General features: G+C 40.1%; 1 protein-coding gene across 3 annotated transcripts in view; it reads left to right on the plus strand.

Moving 5' to 3' along the window:
- Positions 1-16,180, plus strand: part of LOC144044238 (structural maintenance of chromosomes protein 6) — a 28,308-nt gene that overhangs the window by 3,214 nt on the left and 8,914 nt on the right. For all 3 annotated transcript variants that reach the window (XM_077558512.1, XM_077558513.1, XM_077558514.1), the window contains exons 3-14: positions 2,701-2,836; positions 3,178-3,283; positions 6,619-6,755; positions 10,343-10,404; positions 10,486-10,566; positions 11,171-11,272; positions 11,553-11,672; positions 11,770-11,868; positions 11,933-12,079; positions 12,161-12,249; positions 12,321-12,485; positions 15,673-15,851. In XM_077558512.1, coding sequence (XP_077414638.1) covers positions 2,701-2,836; positions 3,178-3,283; positions 6,619-6,755; positions 10,343-10,404; positions 10,486-10,566; positions 11,171-11,272; positions 11,553-11,672; positions 11,770-11,868; positions 11,933-12,079; positions 12,161-12,249; positions 12,321-12,485; positions 15,673-15,851 — 1,423 coding nt within the window. The remainder of the gene's footprint in view (positions 1-2,700; positions 2,837-3,177; positions 3,284-6,618; positions 6,756-10,342; positions 10,405-10,485; positions 10,567-11,170; positions 11,273-11,552; positions 11,673-11,769; positions 11,869-11,932; positions 12,080-12,160; positions 12,250-12,320; positions 12,486-15,672; positions 15,852-16,180) is intronic.

Genomic DNA, 16,180 nt, shown 5'->3' on the forward strand with positions numbered 1-16,180 from the left:
TTTGTACGATCAGATTCGAAAGCACTCACCGGCAACATAGGGGGTAATTCCACATTAGCAACGCCACCAAGTTGGGAAAAAAAACCTCTAATGACACTTCATCGGCAATTCATCATGTCCACCTCGTGCATGTAGTCACCCGATAGCAATAGTGCTAACATTAGCTAAAGTATTTAGCACGGCCACCAGAATGCAAGTGAAAAAGTGGAAGCTCTCAAGGGGCTCTCATCAAAAAAAGGAAGGCGCTGCAGGAGAAAGAGTGGCTCACATGTAGTGCAGTAGGACTCGGCAGCGCCCTTTTTTTTTGACACAGTTTACCAAGCGACCCTCTCCTTCTCCGGTGTGCACAGTGGCCAGCGAGCAGCAGGCGGACACTCACTCTCGTATTTGGTGTTTAATTCAAATAGACACTAGCTAGCTTGTAGTGTTTAAAAAAAAAAAAATGTTTGATATATTTCTTTGGGCGTCACCACAACATCCTATTTTGGCCATATTCTTTCGGCTTGAATTGAAAGCATATTTTTGCCATTTTTGGCCGAACATTTTCGGTGGCTGAAGTTTGTACAATTTGTACAATTTCCCCTTTATGTATGGTCAAAAACGCACACGCAAGTCTTGGCAGTGTTATGTACGTTAGCAACTAAAGCAGCTGCTAAATCAGCCGCACCCGCCGTCATTTATACTGTAAAAAGTCTTCTTTATGGTGTTGGTCAGTTATTAAATTCAACCGTGTAATATCTATTAAACCTTAGTAGCAAAAATGAACGAAACAAAATTATTTCCCCCACATTTTGCGTGTGGTAACAGTTAGCATCTGCTGATTCAGCCACCATATACACAGTGCTCCATTGGCTACGCATTGATTCCTCTTTTGGTAGCCTGGAGAATGCTCGATCCTTTTTTTTTGTGCCTCTTCTTGTTATGGTAGCTGGTCCACAACAGCTGTCAATCATTGTTAAAGGTCCCATAGAATGAAAATGCACTTGAGTGGGGTTTTCCATCAATAATATGCATCCCCGGCCTGTCTACAACCCAACCAGGTATGAAAAAAAGTCAGTCCGCGACTTCTTTAGCTTTCTCCTCCTTTCTAAAATGTGTGCTTCAGATTAAACTTCCATGACTTAGTGGCGTCAAAAAGACACGGAAGTGCACTTGACCCCGCCCTCTCGGGTTAGTAGCACCACCTCTGGTAAAGGTTTGTCACGCCCACTGTAATTTGATTTATTCGATTCCAATTCCTTTCTTTTTCTCTTTTTCTGCTCGCAAATGCTCCGTGGAGAGGGGAAACATATGATCAGGAAAAAGTGGTTGCTTCCATCGTCTCAAGTCTTTGAGAAGACAGTTGATTAATTTTATTTTTGAAGGACGTGTATCGACATAATTTTTCAAAAGACTGTTTTGTTAGTGAAAGCCTGCTCAGAGCTGGATTTGCATCACGTTTAAACATAATGGATCGGTACCAACAGTGTGATACGACTGCAAACGGGAAAGATGTATGTTTAACATTTTTGATTTAGCTTTCCTTCCTATCCTATTCCTATTCCTATGTCTTGTCAAGATACAGTCCGCGATGGTTAATTTGCCGTGACTGGCAACTACCTAGTTGACATGACTTTGTGATCCTAACCAGCCCGCTAACTGGTCTCGACGAGACTGCTTGCACGTTATGACCGGGCAGTGGCCTAAATGTGCACATTTGTGTTATTCATAACTGCTTGTAAATGTCTACAAGCATTCACGGCAAATCTGAGACATTCACGGCAAAGTAATGTTCGCGGGAGATTTGCCGGTTACGGCAAAATAAAGATTTTCCTAAACAATCACAAACTAACGCTACAACAAATACTAAGACTGAGGACGTCATAACTAGTTTTGTAAATACTGTACGCTCACAGTAAAAACAACAAAAAACAACTGTATGCTCACAGTTAGGCTAAAGGCGGCTGTGCAAGACACCCCCAAATTCAAAGAACCAATCATTTGTCAGCACGGCACGCCCTCATGTAATGTTCAGGGTAGATCTCAAAATACCCTCCTCTGACTTAGGAGCTGAGGTAGTTCTGGCCCGGATCCCCCAGAACCAGTTTTGTGCTTGAAGTTGTGAACGTAAACTTTTGACGAACTCCCAGGGTACATAGGGGAAGTTCTGTAATTGGCTCCTGCAATGTGAAAGGCCCAAATGTGTGTGAAGTGTCTTGCCCAAGGACATGACGACACATGACTCGGAGAGAGCGGGGATCGAACAACCAACCTTCCGGTTACTGGACGACCGGCTCTCCTCCTGAGCCACGGCCGCTACAGATATTACACAGTTGAATTTAATAAGTTAACAACTGACCAATAGCACACAGACGACTTTTTACGGCATAAATAACGGCGGCGCCGGGAGAATCAGCAGATGTTAAGTAAATTATGACTTACGACTCATTCCAACAAACTACGCTCTTGTTGTTGTAAAGATGACCATTGGTAATCTTGGAAAAAATAGAACTTTGTTCTCATCATTACTGCCTTTTTTTCTCTCAAAAATTTAGGCATGTCATAACAATGACATTTTCTCAAAAGTATGCAAATGGTTTAATTCCTACAGAATTTTAGGGGTAGTAAGTATATTTGGGTTATTAGAAGAAAAAAATCCCTTATAATGTTTGCGAATCTCTAAATTCAACTAAAAGCGAATGGCCTAACTCGCTTGTTTAGGACCAATGGGTGGGTGAGGTGGCGAGCGACGCTGGCATAGTGAAGAGCATCACGTTGGAGAACTTCATGTGTCACTCTTACCTGGGCCCCATCACCTTCGGATCCAACATCAACTTTGTCGTCGGCCGCAATGGAAGTGAGTGGAACAAACTGATATGTTGCTTCCTTTGTACCATGGATGGGCGATTAATCGATTCCTACAGTGATTGTCAGGATGATTTTAATTTTTTTATTTTGCTGTCGCGCACTGCTTAGGGCAAAAAAACAAAACAAAGGAAAAGCCAAACATGTTTCAAACATCATTGTTCAAACGCCATTTTCTATAAGCAATTTGGTAAAACAAAAAAAAAAATCGCTTAAAACAGAACATTTTGTTAAGTTTCTGTCGCCCAGTCCAAATCTGACCTTTTAGTCCAATGCTCCTTTTTGGCCTTCTCAGTAGTGATTCAGTTTGAAATTTAGCCTTTTTCTGTGCAGGTGGAAAGAGCGCCATCCTGACAGCGCTCATTGTCTCATTAGGCGGGAACGCGCAGGCCACAAGCAGGGGATCATCCCTCAAGTCTTTTGTGAAGGAAGGCCAAAGGTAAACGTTTTGCACTGAAAACAGCACCTGCATTGGATGCCCTAAGGCTGGATTTCCAAGTGCCCAATGTAAAGCCTATACAACAATTTGTGACTGTCTATTTCCGTGTATATTTGGAATTGACATATATCCGATTAACACTGACTTGAATGTTTTCTTCTCATTTCACTCAAACTTCATTTTTTTGTGCTTTCCCTCTCCCTTCTCATTGTTGCATTGCTTCTCTTTTGTTCCATTCTTTCTGTTTCCCACACTGCTTTTCTTTTTTCTTTGTTTCTTTTGTTGTTTCCTTTCCTTATCCACATTTGGAAGTGAATGTTAGAATGTTACTGAAAACAGTGCATGTGTTGAGTTGGTAAAGGCTGTATTGTCAAATAAATGGACAATGCAAGCAGCACTTAGACATTCGGCGTAATGTGGCTAGTTAATTTTCGCTGGGCATGTAAACTAGTGGTGCAACGGAATCACAAAAGTCACGGTTCGGATCATTTTTCGGATCAGAAAAAAAAAGATAAATCGTACTTTGTCTTTGTTTATTTTGTGAAATGATTTTCCCCACTAAATAAAATAAAAATAAAAAATTCAAAATGTCTAATATAGCTGTTCCTAAAGCTGCTCCTAACTCCTATTATGAACACAAGTAATCTTAAGAAAATTTCTTATTTTACACATGGCCCATGTGTAAAATAAGGTATTAATTAATGGCTTAAAGTTGTGTTCCTAAAATCTAAACGGCTATGTATTTTTAATATAATGGAAAGACCTCAAAGTGAAATTTTAGGCAACTTCCCTTCCTTTAAACAGGGAGAGTGAATTACAAAGTAGCCTCCAGAATATTGAAAAATAATTAAAGTAAGCCACGTACCAGCTGCCAATTTCCTTTAAAGTTACCAGCCAGGCACTCGTTGGTAATGCTAAGAGCTAGCTGCTAGCCAGTAGGCACTTGGAGACTTCTGCCATATCATACAATGACGGTGTAATTAATTAGTGGTTTCTTGAATATGAGTTCGGGGTAGCGTTGTGTTGATGTCGGTTACAACTTCAATGTCAATCAAAACTACCATAAAGAAATCCTAAATGTCTAAAAGAGAAGTCGAGCTAGCCATCACGCCATGACGTGGGCCAACTTCAAACTAAAAGGCTATTTGCATTGCTGCCAATGTATTATTTGGTATTAGTTTGAAGTTAATGTTAGCGTAGGTGGCGTGCTACATTGAGTATGTTTCAGCTTTCTTGACATGACGAGAGGCAGAAAAAAAATCCTGTATCATTAATTTGAGGACTAATTTCACCCCAAGTTACCAAAATGCTCCCATACATGCGACTTACGTGATCCACAAGGGGTTTCAACTTTCAACTTCCTCTGCTGCTATTATAAGTGATATGGACTGATCGTATTGCTTTCGTGTGGATGCACACTTTATAGCGATACCAGTATCAATATCTATCGCGAGTACCGATACCATGAAATATGTCTGGTATCGTATCGGTACTCGGCCATCCCTAATCCCAATTATAGCAAATTTCCTTAAAATTGCTTGAAATGAACTAATTTGCAGCAAAGTATAAGAGATCAACCAGGGCCATGTTGCAAACAAGCTTATTTACTCATAGTTCTAAACAGATTTGTGAATATTGATGATATATTCAAAGCCTAATTGCTGCAAAACGGAAACAGATAGAAATATACATTTTTCCTGATGAAAGAAGAGACTTTAATCTTTCTTTTGGTAGATTTCATGTTTTTATATCAATAGAACACAATATTCTGTGGGCCTTGCAAAATCAGTCAAAATGCAGTAAAACCGCAGGGGGCGAAAGGGGTTGCGTCAATGAAAATGGCAAGGTATCAATGAGTTAATGGCAATTATATTTTTTCCAGTTTGCTCATAAAAGTCAACGCAATAAAATTAATTAAAAAAAAATAGACAAATAAAATGAAACAAATAATAACAATGGCCAGGAAAAAAAGTCCCAATCAAAGTATGTGGTTGTACAACTTCCTTTTAAGGAATACAGTGAAGTGCAAATAATTCAATTCATTACATTAGTGTTTCAAGTAGGAGTGGGCGGTCTTGCAAACATTTTTTTTGTAATTATAAAAATACAATTCCATCACGATTTTTTTTAATTAAAAAGGAATACAAATTAAATTACACATGAAATGTGTATTGAATAACGACGTATTGAATAAATGCACTTATATATAAAAATGATTATGGTACTAAACATCTTTTGTAAAGAAAAATATAAATTATAAAGCAGCAAAACACCTAAGTAAAACAATATCAAAAGTCACATTTCTGTTTTCAAGTAGTCTAATCAAAGTAGCGAATCTCTTGCACCAAATTTGGCTGCTAGTCATGGTAAAAACAAAAAAACAAAAAACAGTCCGGAGACAGTGACTGAGGGGCAGCAGATACATCAGTCAGTGGCAGAAAATGAGCTGGCGGTCAAATTGTGCTGAAATGCTTTGCGTCGCAATCAGACGGTTTCACAGAAATGACAGATCGCCAGCCATGCATTTCGTCACACGATTTAATATCGTCATCAGTGTTTCCCACAGATTTGAAATTGACCGAAATCTACCTGGTAACTGTACTCGCCCATCCCTAGAGTTACTTTTTCATTTTTATTATTTATAATTTATTTGTGCTATGTGAAAAAGTGATTGTCTTGTTTATATTTTTTTCATTTTCGAATTATTAATAATTACTTTATTTAATTAATTATTTCTGTGCGGTTATGTTAACTCATTCACTCCCGGACATTTTCACTGAAGCAACCCCCTTCACTCCTGCTGTTTTATTGGATTTTGACTGATTTTGCAGGGCCCACAGAATATTGTGTTGTATTGCTATAAAAACATGGAACCTACCAAAAGAAAGATTAGTCTCTTCTTTAGTCAGGAAAAAAAGTATATTTGTATCTGTTTCCGTTTTGCAGCAGTTAGTATTAGAATATAGCTAAGTTTCATCATTATTCACAAATCTGTTTAAAACACTGGGGAAAAGAGCTTTTTGCAACATGGCCCTGGTCAATCTCTTATACTCTGCTGCCAGCTGCTGGACGTTCTTATAATAACTACCATTGCTTTAACCGTTCTCTTCAGTTCAGAGGCTGCATCAAAGTATGCTCTAGCATAACCCCCCCCCCCCCCCCACAAAAAAAGTACAGATATGTTTTTGGGACCATGGCAATTTTTATAATAATTTTTAATATTTAGTATTTTCCTGGGTATAGATATCGAGTTTGAAGTTTTAGTATCGTGACAAGCCTGCTTGGGAGGTTTTTTCATTGTAATGATGCTCATTTTTGTTCCACTGTTGTCACAGCTCGGCCGACGTGTCTATCACACTACATAACCAAGGGAAGGATGCCTACAAACCTGAGTTGTATGGTCCGTCAATCAAAATTGATCTGAGGCTCACCCACGATGGAGTGAGAACCTATAAGCTGAAGAGTGCAAGCGGTAAACTTGACACTCAAACACAGCACTAATGGATCTACCGTGGACAGAACAAACAAGTCTCCTAAACATGGACGCACACAACATTGTGAGGTCATCGTATCAGTTCTGAGTCATTGTTAGACATGGTCTTCACCTAACCTAGGATCAGGTTTGACAATGTCAACACACTTTAATTCATTTGCTAAACCGTTTCGGTGCTTCAGTGCTGCTGTTTAGATTGGCTACTGAATTCATTTATTTTAAGGCTTTAACTGTGAGTTAACTGCGTGTGGCATTGTGAGTGGACAATGTACCTAGCAAGTAATTTGGCCACCGTTGGAGGGGACAGTATTATTTGGTAGTATTTATCTTTTGTGCTATTGGGGAGTAACTCCCCAAATTAAAAGGTCAAACATTAAGTGTACTGTATGTGATGTGTTTTCACAATATCAGGCGTATCTCGCCGAGATTAGTTTTGCGTAAATGACAAAAATAGATAGTTTGGACAAACACATTTTAAGGTCCCCATTTGCATTTCCCAGCAGTACAAGTTTAAATTGTGTTCTACTATAAGTTTATGAAAATAAGGGATTTTGTAGCCAGTGTACATCATAACTAGGACGTGTTTTTAGCCGAGCTCATAGCTTGTGCCGTGTCTCGGCACCTGTTCCAAAACACTACTTCCTCGCCTCTGCCATTCACAAATGATTTGTATAAATGGACACAACAACCAATAAAAGTCACAAACACTCCTCGTGAGAAGAATGACGCGCTAATTAAGGCTCCATTGCATTGGCATTGCCTACGCATGTTTTCAATAAACACATGAAGAACTCACGTGTGGTTTTAAATTTTCAGTTTTAGAAACGTTTTGTAACAAGAGCAAATGTTTTTCGCGGCGAAGCAGAAGAAAAAGCAGCAATCATTCCTACAGTGGACTCAATGTGCGTTCATTGAACAGGCACACAGTGGGAAATCACAGTAATGCATAGAAAAAGCTCAGACGGCTGACAGAGCAACAGACAGGTTGTGATGCATTTAAAAAAATAAATAAGTGGAGTGTGAATTATTTTGTTCCCAGTTTGTAGTATTTGGTTACGCATTTGACTAATTGGGAGCGGAATGGAGAAGAGCAGAGACATGCACGCACACTCAAGCAACGTTACATTGAGTCATTGGAGTGCCACTGTATTGCCGATATTTAAAACGGATGACATCAAATGCAGTACTTCAAGAATATGGCATGCAATGAAAGAAAGCACATACCGTAGGGGTGTTAAAAAAAATCGATTTGGCAATATATCGCGATATTACAGCACACAATTCTCCTATCAATTCATATGCAGCCGAATCGATTTGTGAAGATAAATTTGTGATGGAAATGTTCAACAAAATGTCTTACTTAGGGTTAGGTTTCACACTTAAAGCATGGAAGAATGTTATATTAATGGAACATTAAGCCTTAATATTTTATTTCAATGCTTTTCAAACATGAAACAGATTCCAACCTGTTTGTTAAATAAAGTGGCTCACAGTTATAAGCCTGAGGTATATTTTCATACAAATCTTACAATGTACATGTACAAGTTTACTGATTAGTATTTTCTAAATTCTAGTTTAAAAAAAATCGTAATAATTGACTTATCGATTTGTATCAAGATTAATCGGTATTGAATCGAATCGTGACCTATGAATCGTGATACAGATCGAATCGCAATGTACTAGGCAATTCACACCCCTAACATACTGTATAAACATAAATATATACAGTATGTAAATAAATTAACATCGCAATATTTTGAATTAATAATAATAATGTAAAAAAAAGAGGAAGTTCTTTTGTCAGTTTTTATTTTGATGCTTTTGCTGATGTTTTAGAGTTTTGTCGAGGTACCGTTTCAGTACTGGTATCGAGGTATTTTATGCGGGTATAGTATCGAAGTCAAAATTTTGGTATCGCGACAACACTAATGTGTGCTGAACATTGCAAGGGCGTTGCGCTTGTTCACATGAGAGCATGTCCCACCAGCGGAGGTAGCAAGATCATGTATGCTAATAATGTAATGTCAATATTGTAACGTTTTGATCACTCAACGTCGTCATTCACGTGACTTTGACTACTGATGACACACTGATGACACACTGATGACATGTACGTCATTGACAAATCAATCTGCATACTACCACATTTTTCACTGTATGCTCTTTTAAATGGGATGCAATGTAAATATTTGCTATGAAATATGAAACCTAAAGATGAAAAGATGATGGCGAATCGCAATGGTCCTTAAGAATTGACTTTTCAGGGGATAACATTTTTATCCTAAGCTACCAGTTGCTATGGACCTTTAAAAGGAACCCCGACTGTAATGAAAAGTTTGCTCTATATTATTTATTTGGTTGTTACTAACATAACTATGAGATACATTTTTGAAAAATGATTTCCAGTTTATTACATTTTGTAGAAACTTGATTTGTACGTACGCCGCAATTGTTGTTTACGTCTCAACGCATTCAGTGCGTAGTGACGTTGAATGGTGGCTTGCTCTCGGCCGAGCAATGTGAAACGCCTACAAAGAAAGCGATTGGGAGAGTCACTCTCCCACACGCCGTGCTCTCGTCATTCACCAGACACATTCAAGAGTTTTGATCATCCCCTTAGGAACGCTACGGAGGCTTACCTTGCTTTCTTTATAGGCGTTTCACATTGCTAGGACGAGAGCCAGCCGCCATTCTACGTCACTACGCACTGAATGCGTTGCTTCGTAAATAACAATGGCGGCGTACGTCCAAATAAAGTTTCTACAAAATGTATTTAACTGGAAATGATTTTTGAAAAATGAATCGTTAGTAGTAGTAAAATATAGAGCAAACTTGTCATGACTGTTCCTTTTCAAAGATGTACGTGCCAAAATCTCAAAACGAGTAATTTCAACCTGCCAACATTGAAATTGCTCTAACTTCATCAATTTTTTAGGTATATTTGAGGTATTATACATCATTTGAGAGGGAATTAAGTATAGCATTACAAGATGTGAATATCTCAATTTAAATTTTTGGAGAGACCAGCCTGATTTTGTGAAAATACATCACATATGACTAGTGAACTTACCATTCATCAAACCCACTTGTAATAGGTAAAAATATGACAGAGACAGACAATATAAAAACTTATTTATTTTAGTTTTACCCCTCTCACGTGCACATTTTATCATATTAAACCACACATTTTAAATACTTAATCAACATATTTGAACACATGTCCAAAAATTGCAAGCATAGAATATAAGGAAAATACAGTATTTATTGTTGTATTTGTATGTTAAGTATGTTCCCTTAAAAGGCGGTTCCTGATGGGGTGGCAGGTGATGTCAGCGAGTGCGTGTGAGCTGGGGTTTACAGCAGCTCTCACAGACTTGCTCTTTATATTTGGTATACTCATACTTTATATTTGGTATACTTGGTAGACCCAATAAAAACGATGACGATTAACCGCAGATTAGCTAACCGATAAGGCTGGGATGTCCGCAACAGACAAGTAGATAGATGATTTCCGCACAAACTGATTTCACTCCTTCTTTGAAACTGTAATTTTTTTTTCTTTGTAGATCAGATAATCTCAACCAAAAAGGAGGATCTTGTGTCTATTTTGGACAATTTTAATATTCAGGTAGCAGTTGCACAAATACAGGATATTGATGATTTGTGTTGTTTATGAGAGTGCTTATCAACCTTACTTTTTTTTCCCAAGGTGAACAATCCGGTGTCAGTTCTCAACCAAGAAATGAGCAAGTACTTCCTGCATTCCAAAGGAGAGGGAGACAAATACAGGGTTTGTTTAGCTGAAGTTTGTTTTGGAGATGCATGATATCATCGGTGGCCAATAATTATCGGCAATTATTGACAAATTTGATGTCAAACAGATAAACCAGATAATAAAGAAATCCGCCGATAATTATCACGTTGGTCCATCTGTTGTGGTTGTGGCTCAAGTTATGCCCAACTCCTCAACCCCTGTCCTCTCCTATGGTAATATTGCATATTTGTGACATAATGCGTGCAACCTCGCGTTAACAGAAGATGCAACATGGCAGTCACCAGTGTGGGTTTTCTTGACAGTCTCCCCAAAATGTTACCCATTTTTGGCAAACTCAAAATGAGTTACTGCCGGTTGTCTTTGAAGGAGAGATATCAATAAAATTCAGCTTCATGGTGCTTTACACAATGTATTTGTACATGTTAGCCTTATAGTAGGACTCAAAAGTATATTTGTATTCAGGATAATTTTGCAAACAATTATCGGCTTATCGGTTATCAACATTGGCACTTTCTAAATGATTTGTTTATCGGTTGAAAATAGCATTATTGTCCATCCGTAGTTTGTTTTATGTGTTAGAGACAGATTTTCATCACTTTTATTATTCTATTTTTCTTAGTTTTTCATGAGGGCCACACAGCTGGAACAGATGAGAGAGGACTTTATCCAGATCAAAGCCAGCAGACATATGACTGAAGATAAAGTGACGCAACACGGCGAGGTAACAATTACAGTTGGTGTAGAGTGGCATAAAATACTTGTAACTAAAACAAAATATGTGTGAACAATGTATTTGTTGTTATTAATTAGTTTTCTTCTGAAAGGCTAAATATTACTTTATTTTACTCCTAGAGTGGTTAACTACTTTTACGATGGCAAATTAACATTATTTCTTTCCTATGGGCATTGTTTGGGGGGGAAATTGCAGTCACCCAGCGTGTCAGAGTGGATTGTGTTCATATTGGAAGTTTTAAATGATATTTGAATCATGTGTGTCACAGTACTTGAAAGGGCTGAAGCGAAAGTACCTGGAGAGAGAGGAGCATTACAAGAACCTGTCGTCGATTGATGAGATGTACACTAAACTGGAGGAGTTACAGAAGCAGATGGCCTGGGCTCTGGTTAGCTCATTTGCTCTCCCCTCTTCAAACATGAAGTATGTCAAGAGACTGTATGTAAAATGATATTTTGGGTTGGATATTGTGACTTTTTTGGCAGGTGACAGAGATGGAGAAGGAGCTCAAGCCAATGAAAGAGAAATTGCAGGCCAATAAACAATCCACGGAGAAATATGATGAAAAAGTGAACGAATGGAAGGTAATAACACCACAGAAACCTTGAGTGCTTCTGGCCACATGAAGAGCATTGTTCCTGCTTTCAGAACAAGGTCAAGGAAGCTGAGAAAAAGTACAAACTGATTCAGGAACAGCTGGAGGGCGTCAAGCAGCAAGTCCAGGAATTGCAGCCCAAATGTACCGAGCTCAAGGCCGAGGCACAGAAACATGACGCCCTTTTCAAAGCCAGCGAGGTTAGAGTTTGTTGTTTAGCCTATGATTCACTTTCAACACAAAAGTCATTCATGGCGTTTATTCATTGTGTATGTTTCCAGGTTGCAGTCCACAGATGCCAGGTTAGCCTGAGGGACCTTGAGAGGAACAAGGCTCAACTGTCCTCAAAGATAAATGATCTCCGGCTGAGGTGCAACATATAAAACGGAACATGCAGCACATTCCCCCTCTCAGTATTTCTCACTTTGAGGGTCCTCCCAGCATCAACCAGGCGACGGGGTCAGCGAGGCAGGCCAAGGCCGAGAACATCCAGCGCATCCAGCGCCACCTAGAAGATCTAAATCACCAGATGTCAACTCTGGGTCAGCAGGTTGGTCAGTATCAACACGCCTGCAGTCATGCCAAGGAGGAACATGGAAAGATACAGTAAGTGAATGGATCACTACAAAGAGTTACACATCGGAATAATCTCTATTTGTCAGGGAAATAGTATGTAGCTGTTAGGGGTGGGGAAAATGTCCTATTTTTAGATGCTTCGCCATTCAGATGTGGATGAATACGAATTGATCCACAAACGTCCACATTTTAATTATTAAGTAAAATATGTTAATGACGGTAATCTGAACATTCAAAATAATGCGGAATTTAGAAGTGCTGTACCCGTCATCTCCGGGACGAAAAACATGGCTGACCGCAACCCATATTGCCGGGAGATCCAAAATGCTGCTTCTAATTTAAATGAATAATAATAATAATGAATAATTCACAGGTATGCCGAAAAGCCTCGTTTATACTCCTACAGGAGTATAAACTCGTGCGTTTGCCTTCTTAGTTGTGCGCAGTACACATCACAGTACACATCAGATTGTCAAGTCGAGGTGCTATTGGCTAGGACGCCACGGAGTGAAGATTCCTCTGCATTTTTGGGGCAATTCAGAAGTCGTTTTTCGTTTACGGAACAAGGGACAAAGCCGGGGGGAGAGTTGGCTCATCACCATGGCAATTATTTAATGCCAATTTGCAACGGTTACGGTTGGCCGTAACTCGCCAACACACAACAGTTCCATGTTAACGAATACATTTTTTCCCCCTTGTCTCACACACATCCACACAATCACACACAAACGTTGTCTCCTGGGCGGGAAATGGATACGCGCCACCTGCGCTTACAAACACAGTTGCCTTCATGGAAATTATCTGGGGGGAGAGAAAAAAGAAGTATAAACCAGGCTTTAGGCTGACCACAATAAAAGTCCACTTTGAAATGTGCAGTTTTATTGTGGAGGGCCTGAAGGGGTCAGAAAACCAGCCAGTATCCAGTCTGACCACCATTCGCCTCACTCCGAGTCACAAAGCAACATTAGCAAACGGCTCACCCACACGACACTCTACGGAACACTCTCCGAGGCAAAGGAAAATTCCTTGTTGAACAGAATTGATTATCAATCAATCAACCAAAAAATCTTATTAATACACTGCAACACTAAACGCCTATATATCTGCTCCTACAGAGACCATGAACTTTAGACAGCTCTTCGCCCCCCAAATCCCTGTTCCCTCATCATGGATACGTTCTGAAATACGCTCAGAGCGCACTGCTTTACTCTGAATGTTTGGAAAGTCAGAAAGTTGGCCTTCAGTTATTTACAGTGCCCCAAAAAAGGGAGCCCAGTGCATACAATACTGCACAATACTGCACAAGCAAAGTAAACAGCTGTGTTCCTAAATTAATGTGAGCGGATGTGCGCTCTGAACCCCAGCAGCATAAAAGGACGACTTCTTAATTTTGGTGGTTGGCAAATTCACCTATTGCGGTGGGGGTGGGTAGGTATTACCCGCAAAAAGTGAGGGAGCACTGTATAGGTAGTTAAAAACTTGTATTCTTGGGTGGCATGTGTTATTAATTTTAGCTTTTTTATTCTCTCTGTTATTCGCGGCAGCACTCCATCCTTTTTTTTTTTCCTGGAGAGCTCAGTATTGTTCATTCGGTAATTTTACCGATTTGACATGTCATCATCATTGCGCTCCTTTTTTTTATTTTTATATATATACAGTATATATATATATATATATATATATATATATATATATATATATATATATATATATATATATATATATATATATATACACAGTATATATATATATATATATACAGTATATATATATATATTTTGCATTTTTATTTTATTTTTTGTATGTGGGTCAATATGTGTATGTGCGTGCGTGCGTGCATTCATTAGTTCACCTAAAACCTATAAAAACATTTTTAAAAAATCCCATACCGTTTCCCTAAACCGAACACTTCCAGCTAGAGTCGTGAGGCCGTCAGGAAACCCGAGAAAGGACCAAAGAAAAGAAAGGAAAGTGAAATCCAGCACTGACCAGACACCACCCACCAGTCCTTCACCAACCCCAGAGACATCTAAATTTTAACAAATCAGGGAGACCTCAAGAGACCAAAGGAGAGACTGAGGAAAGGAAGGAAGAACAGACGAAGCAGAGTGAGATCCACAGACACCAGCCTCCATCGATTCAATGACCTGAGGAAGATTGTGTCTGAGTTTCGATAGATGCTGGTGTGGTGGATCTGGCGTGCATGAAAATCTCCACCAAAGAGGGGAGCCGTCGACCCCCGCCAGGACAAAGCAAGCGCAACACCTCAGGGCCCCCCAGGCCGCGGCAGCGCCAAAGGACGACCCCTGGGCCCTGCAGGGGCCACCGGCCAGAGAGCAAACCCAGGAGCAGGAGCGCCCCCCACCCCAACGCGGCCCGCGGCCCCAACCCAACGCAGCAGGACGGGGCACTGCAGGCCCGCCAGGAACCCCACCGGCCCACAGCCCCCGCTCACCCACCCCCCCCCCCCCCCCCGCTCCCCATCCACCCCAGCCGCCCCCAGGCCCCCAAACCCCCAGACACCCCCCCAGACACTCTGTGGATCTCACTCTGCTTCGTCTGTCCTTTCTACCTTTCCTCAGTTTCTCCTTTGGGCCCTTGAGGTTTCCCTGATTTGTTGGAGTTTAGATGTCTCTGGGGTTGGTGAAGGTTAGTGGCCCGGTGGGTGGTGTCTGGTCGGTGCTGGGCTTCGCTTTTCTTTCTTTTCTTTGGTCCCTCTTCGGGTCTCCTTGCGGCCCCACGACTCTGGCTGGATTTTGAAGTGTTCGGTTTAGGTGAACGGTATGGGAATTCTTTTTTTTTTTTCTTTCTCACGCACGCACGCACACACACACGCACGCATACACACACGCACAAACACACATACAAAAAAAAAAAAAAAAAGGGAGAACATTGATGATGACATGTCAAATGATCAATACTGAGATCTCCCAGAAAAAAAAGAAGAAAAAAAAAATGGGGTTGGGGGGTGGATCACGGACAGGGGACCGCAGCACTGCTCTATACTGCGGTCTGCCCCAACCAATGCCCCCCCCCCCCCACACACAGTTGTGTGGTGCATTAAAATTGGAGGGGAGTTGTAGGGCGGCACTCAATCCTTAGCCCCCATGAACAGCTGTAATTGTGTTTCAGGCCGCTGAAAACGTTACGTTACGTGGCTAAAGTAAAAAAAAAAAATATATATATATATATATATATGTTCTTCATGTGCCTTCAGACAAGAGCACGATACACTGAAGAGGTCCATGGAAGCCCACCATAGGAACTTGCGGATGATGGAAGGCAGTCGATCCAATCGGTTGCGGCGCTTTGGGGAACACATGCCTGCGCTGCTCTACGCTATCCAGGATGCTCACAAACAGGGTCAATTCAAGCACAAGCCACGAGGACCCCTGGGTATTATTAGACATTATAATTCCATGATGCACCAAATACAGGGATATCCAAAGGGTCCGGGCCATATAGTCTGGACACTACTGCTTTAAGACATAGTTGAAACGAGAAGTTTACATACATTATATAAGAAGACTCCTGTCTGATATGAAATAAGACTAAACTTCCTGTTTTAGCCAATTGTGATTACCAAAATTATTTATTTTTGCTATACCAAAATTATTTATTTTTGCTAAATACTATTATAATGAGAGGATTTTTAAAAACAAAAACACATTTTCATTACTTTTTTCACTCAGAAGTTCACATGCATTTCATTTGTATTTGGTACC

This window comes from Vanacampus margaritifer, chromosome 2, assembly GCF_051991255.1.
Source record: "Vanacampus margaritifer isolate UIUO_Vmar chromosome 2, RoL_Vmar_1.0, whole genome shotgun sequence".
Classification (NCBI taxonomy): Eukaryota; Metazoa; Chordata; class Actinopteri; order Syngnathiformes; family Syngnathidae; genus Vanacampus; species Vanacampus margaritifer.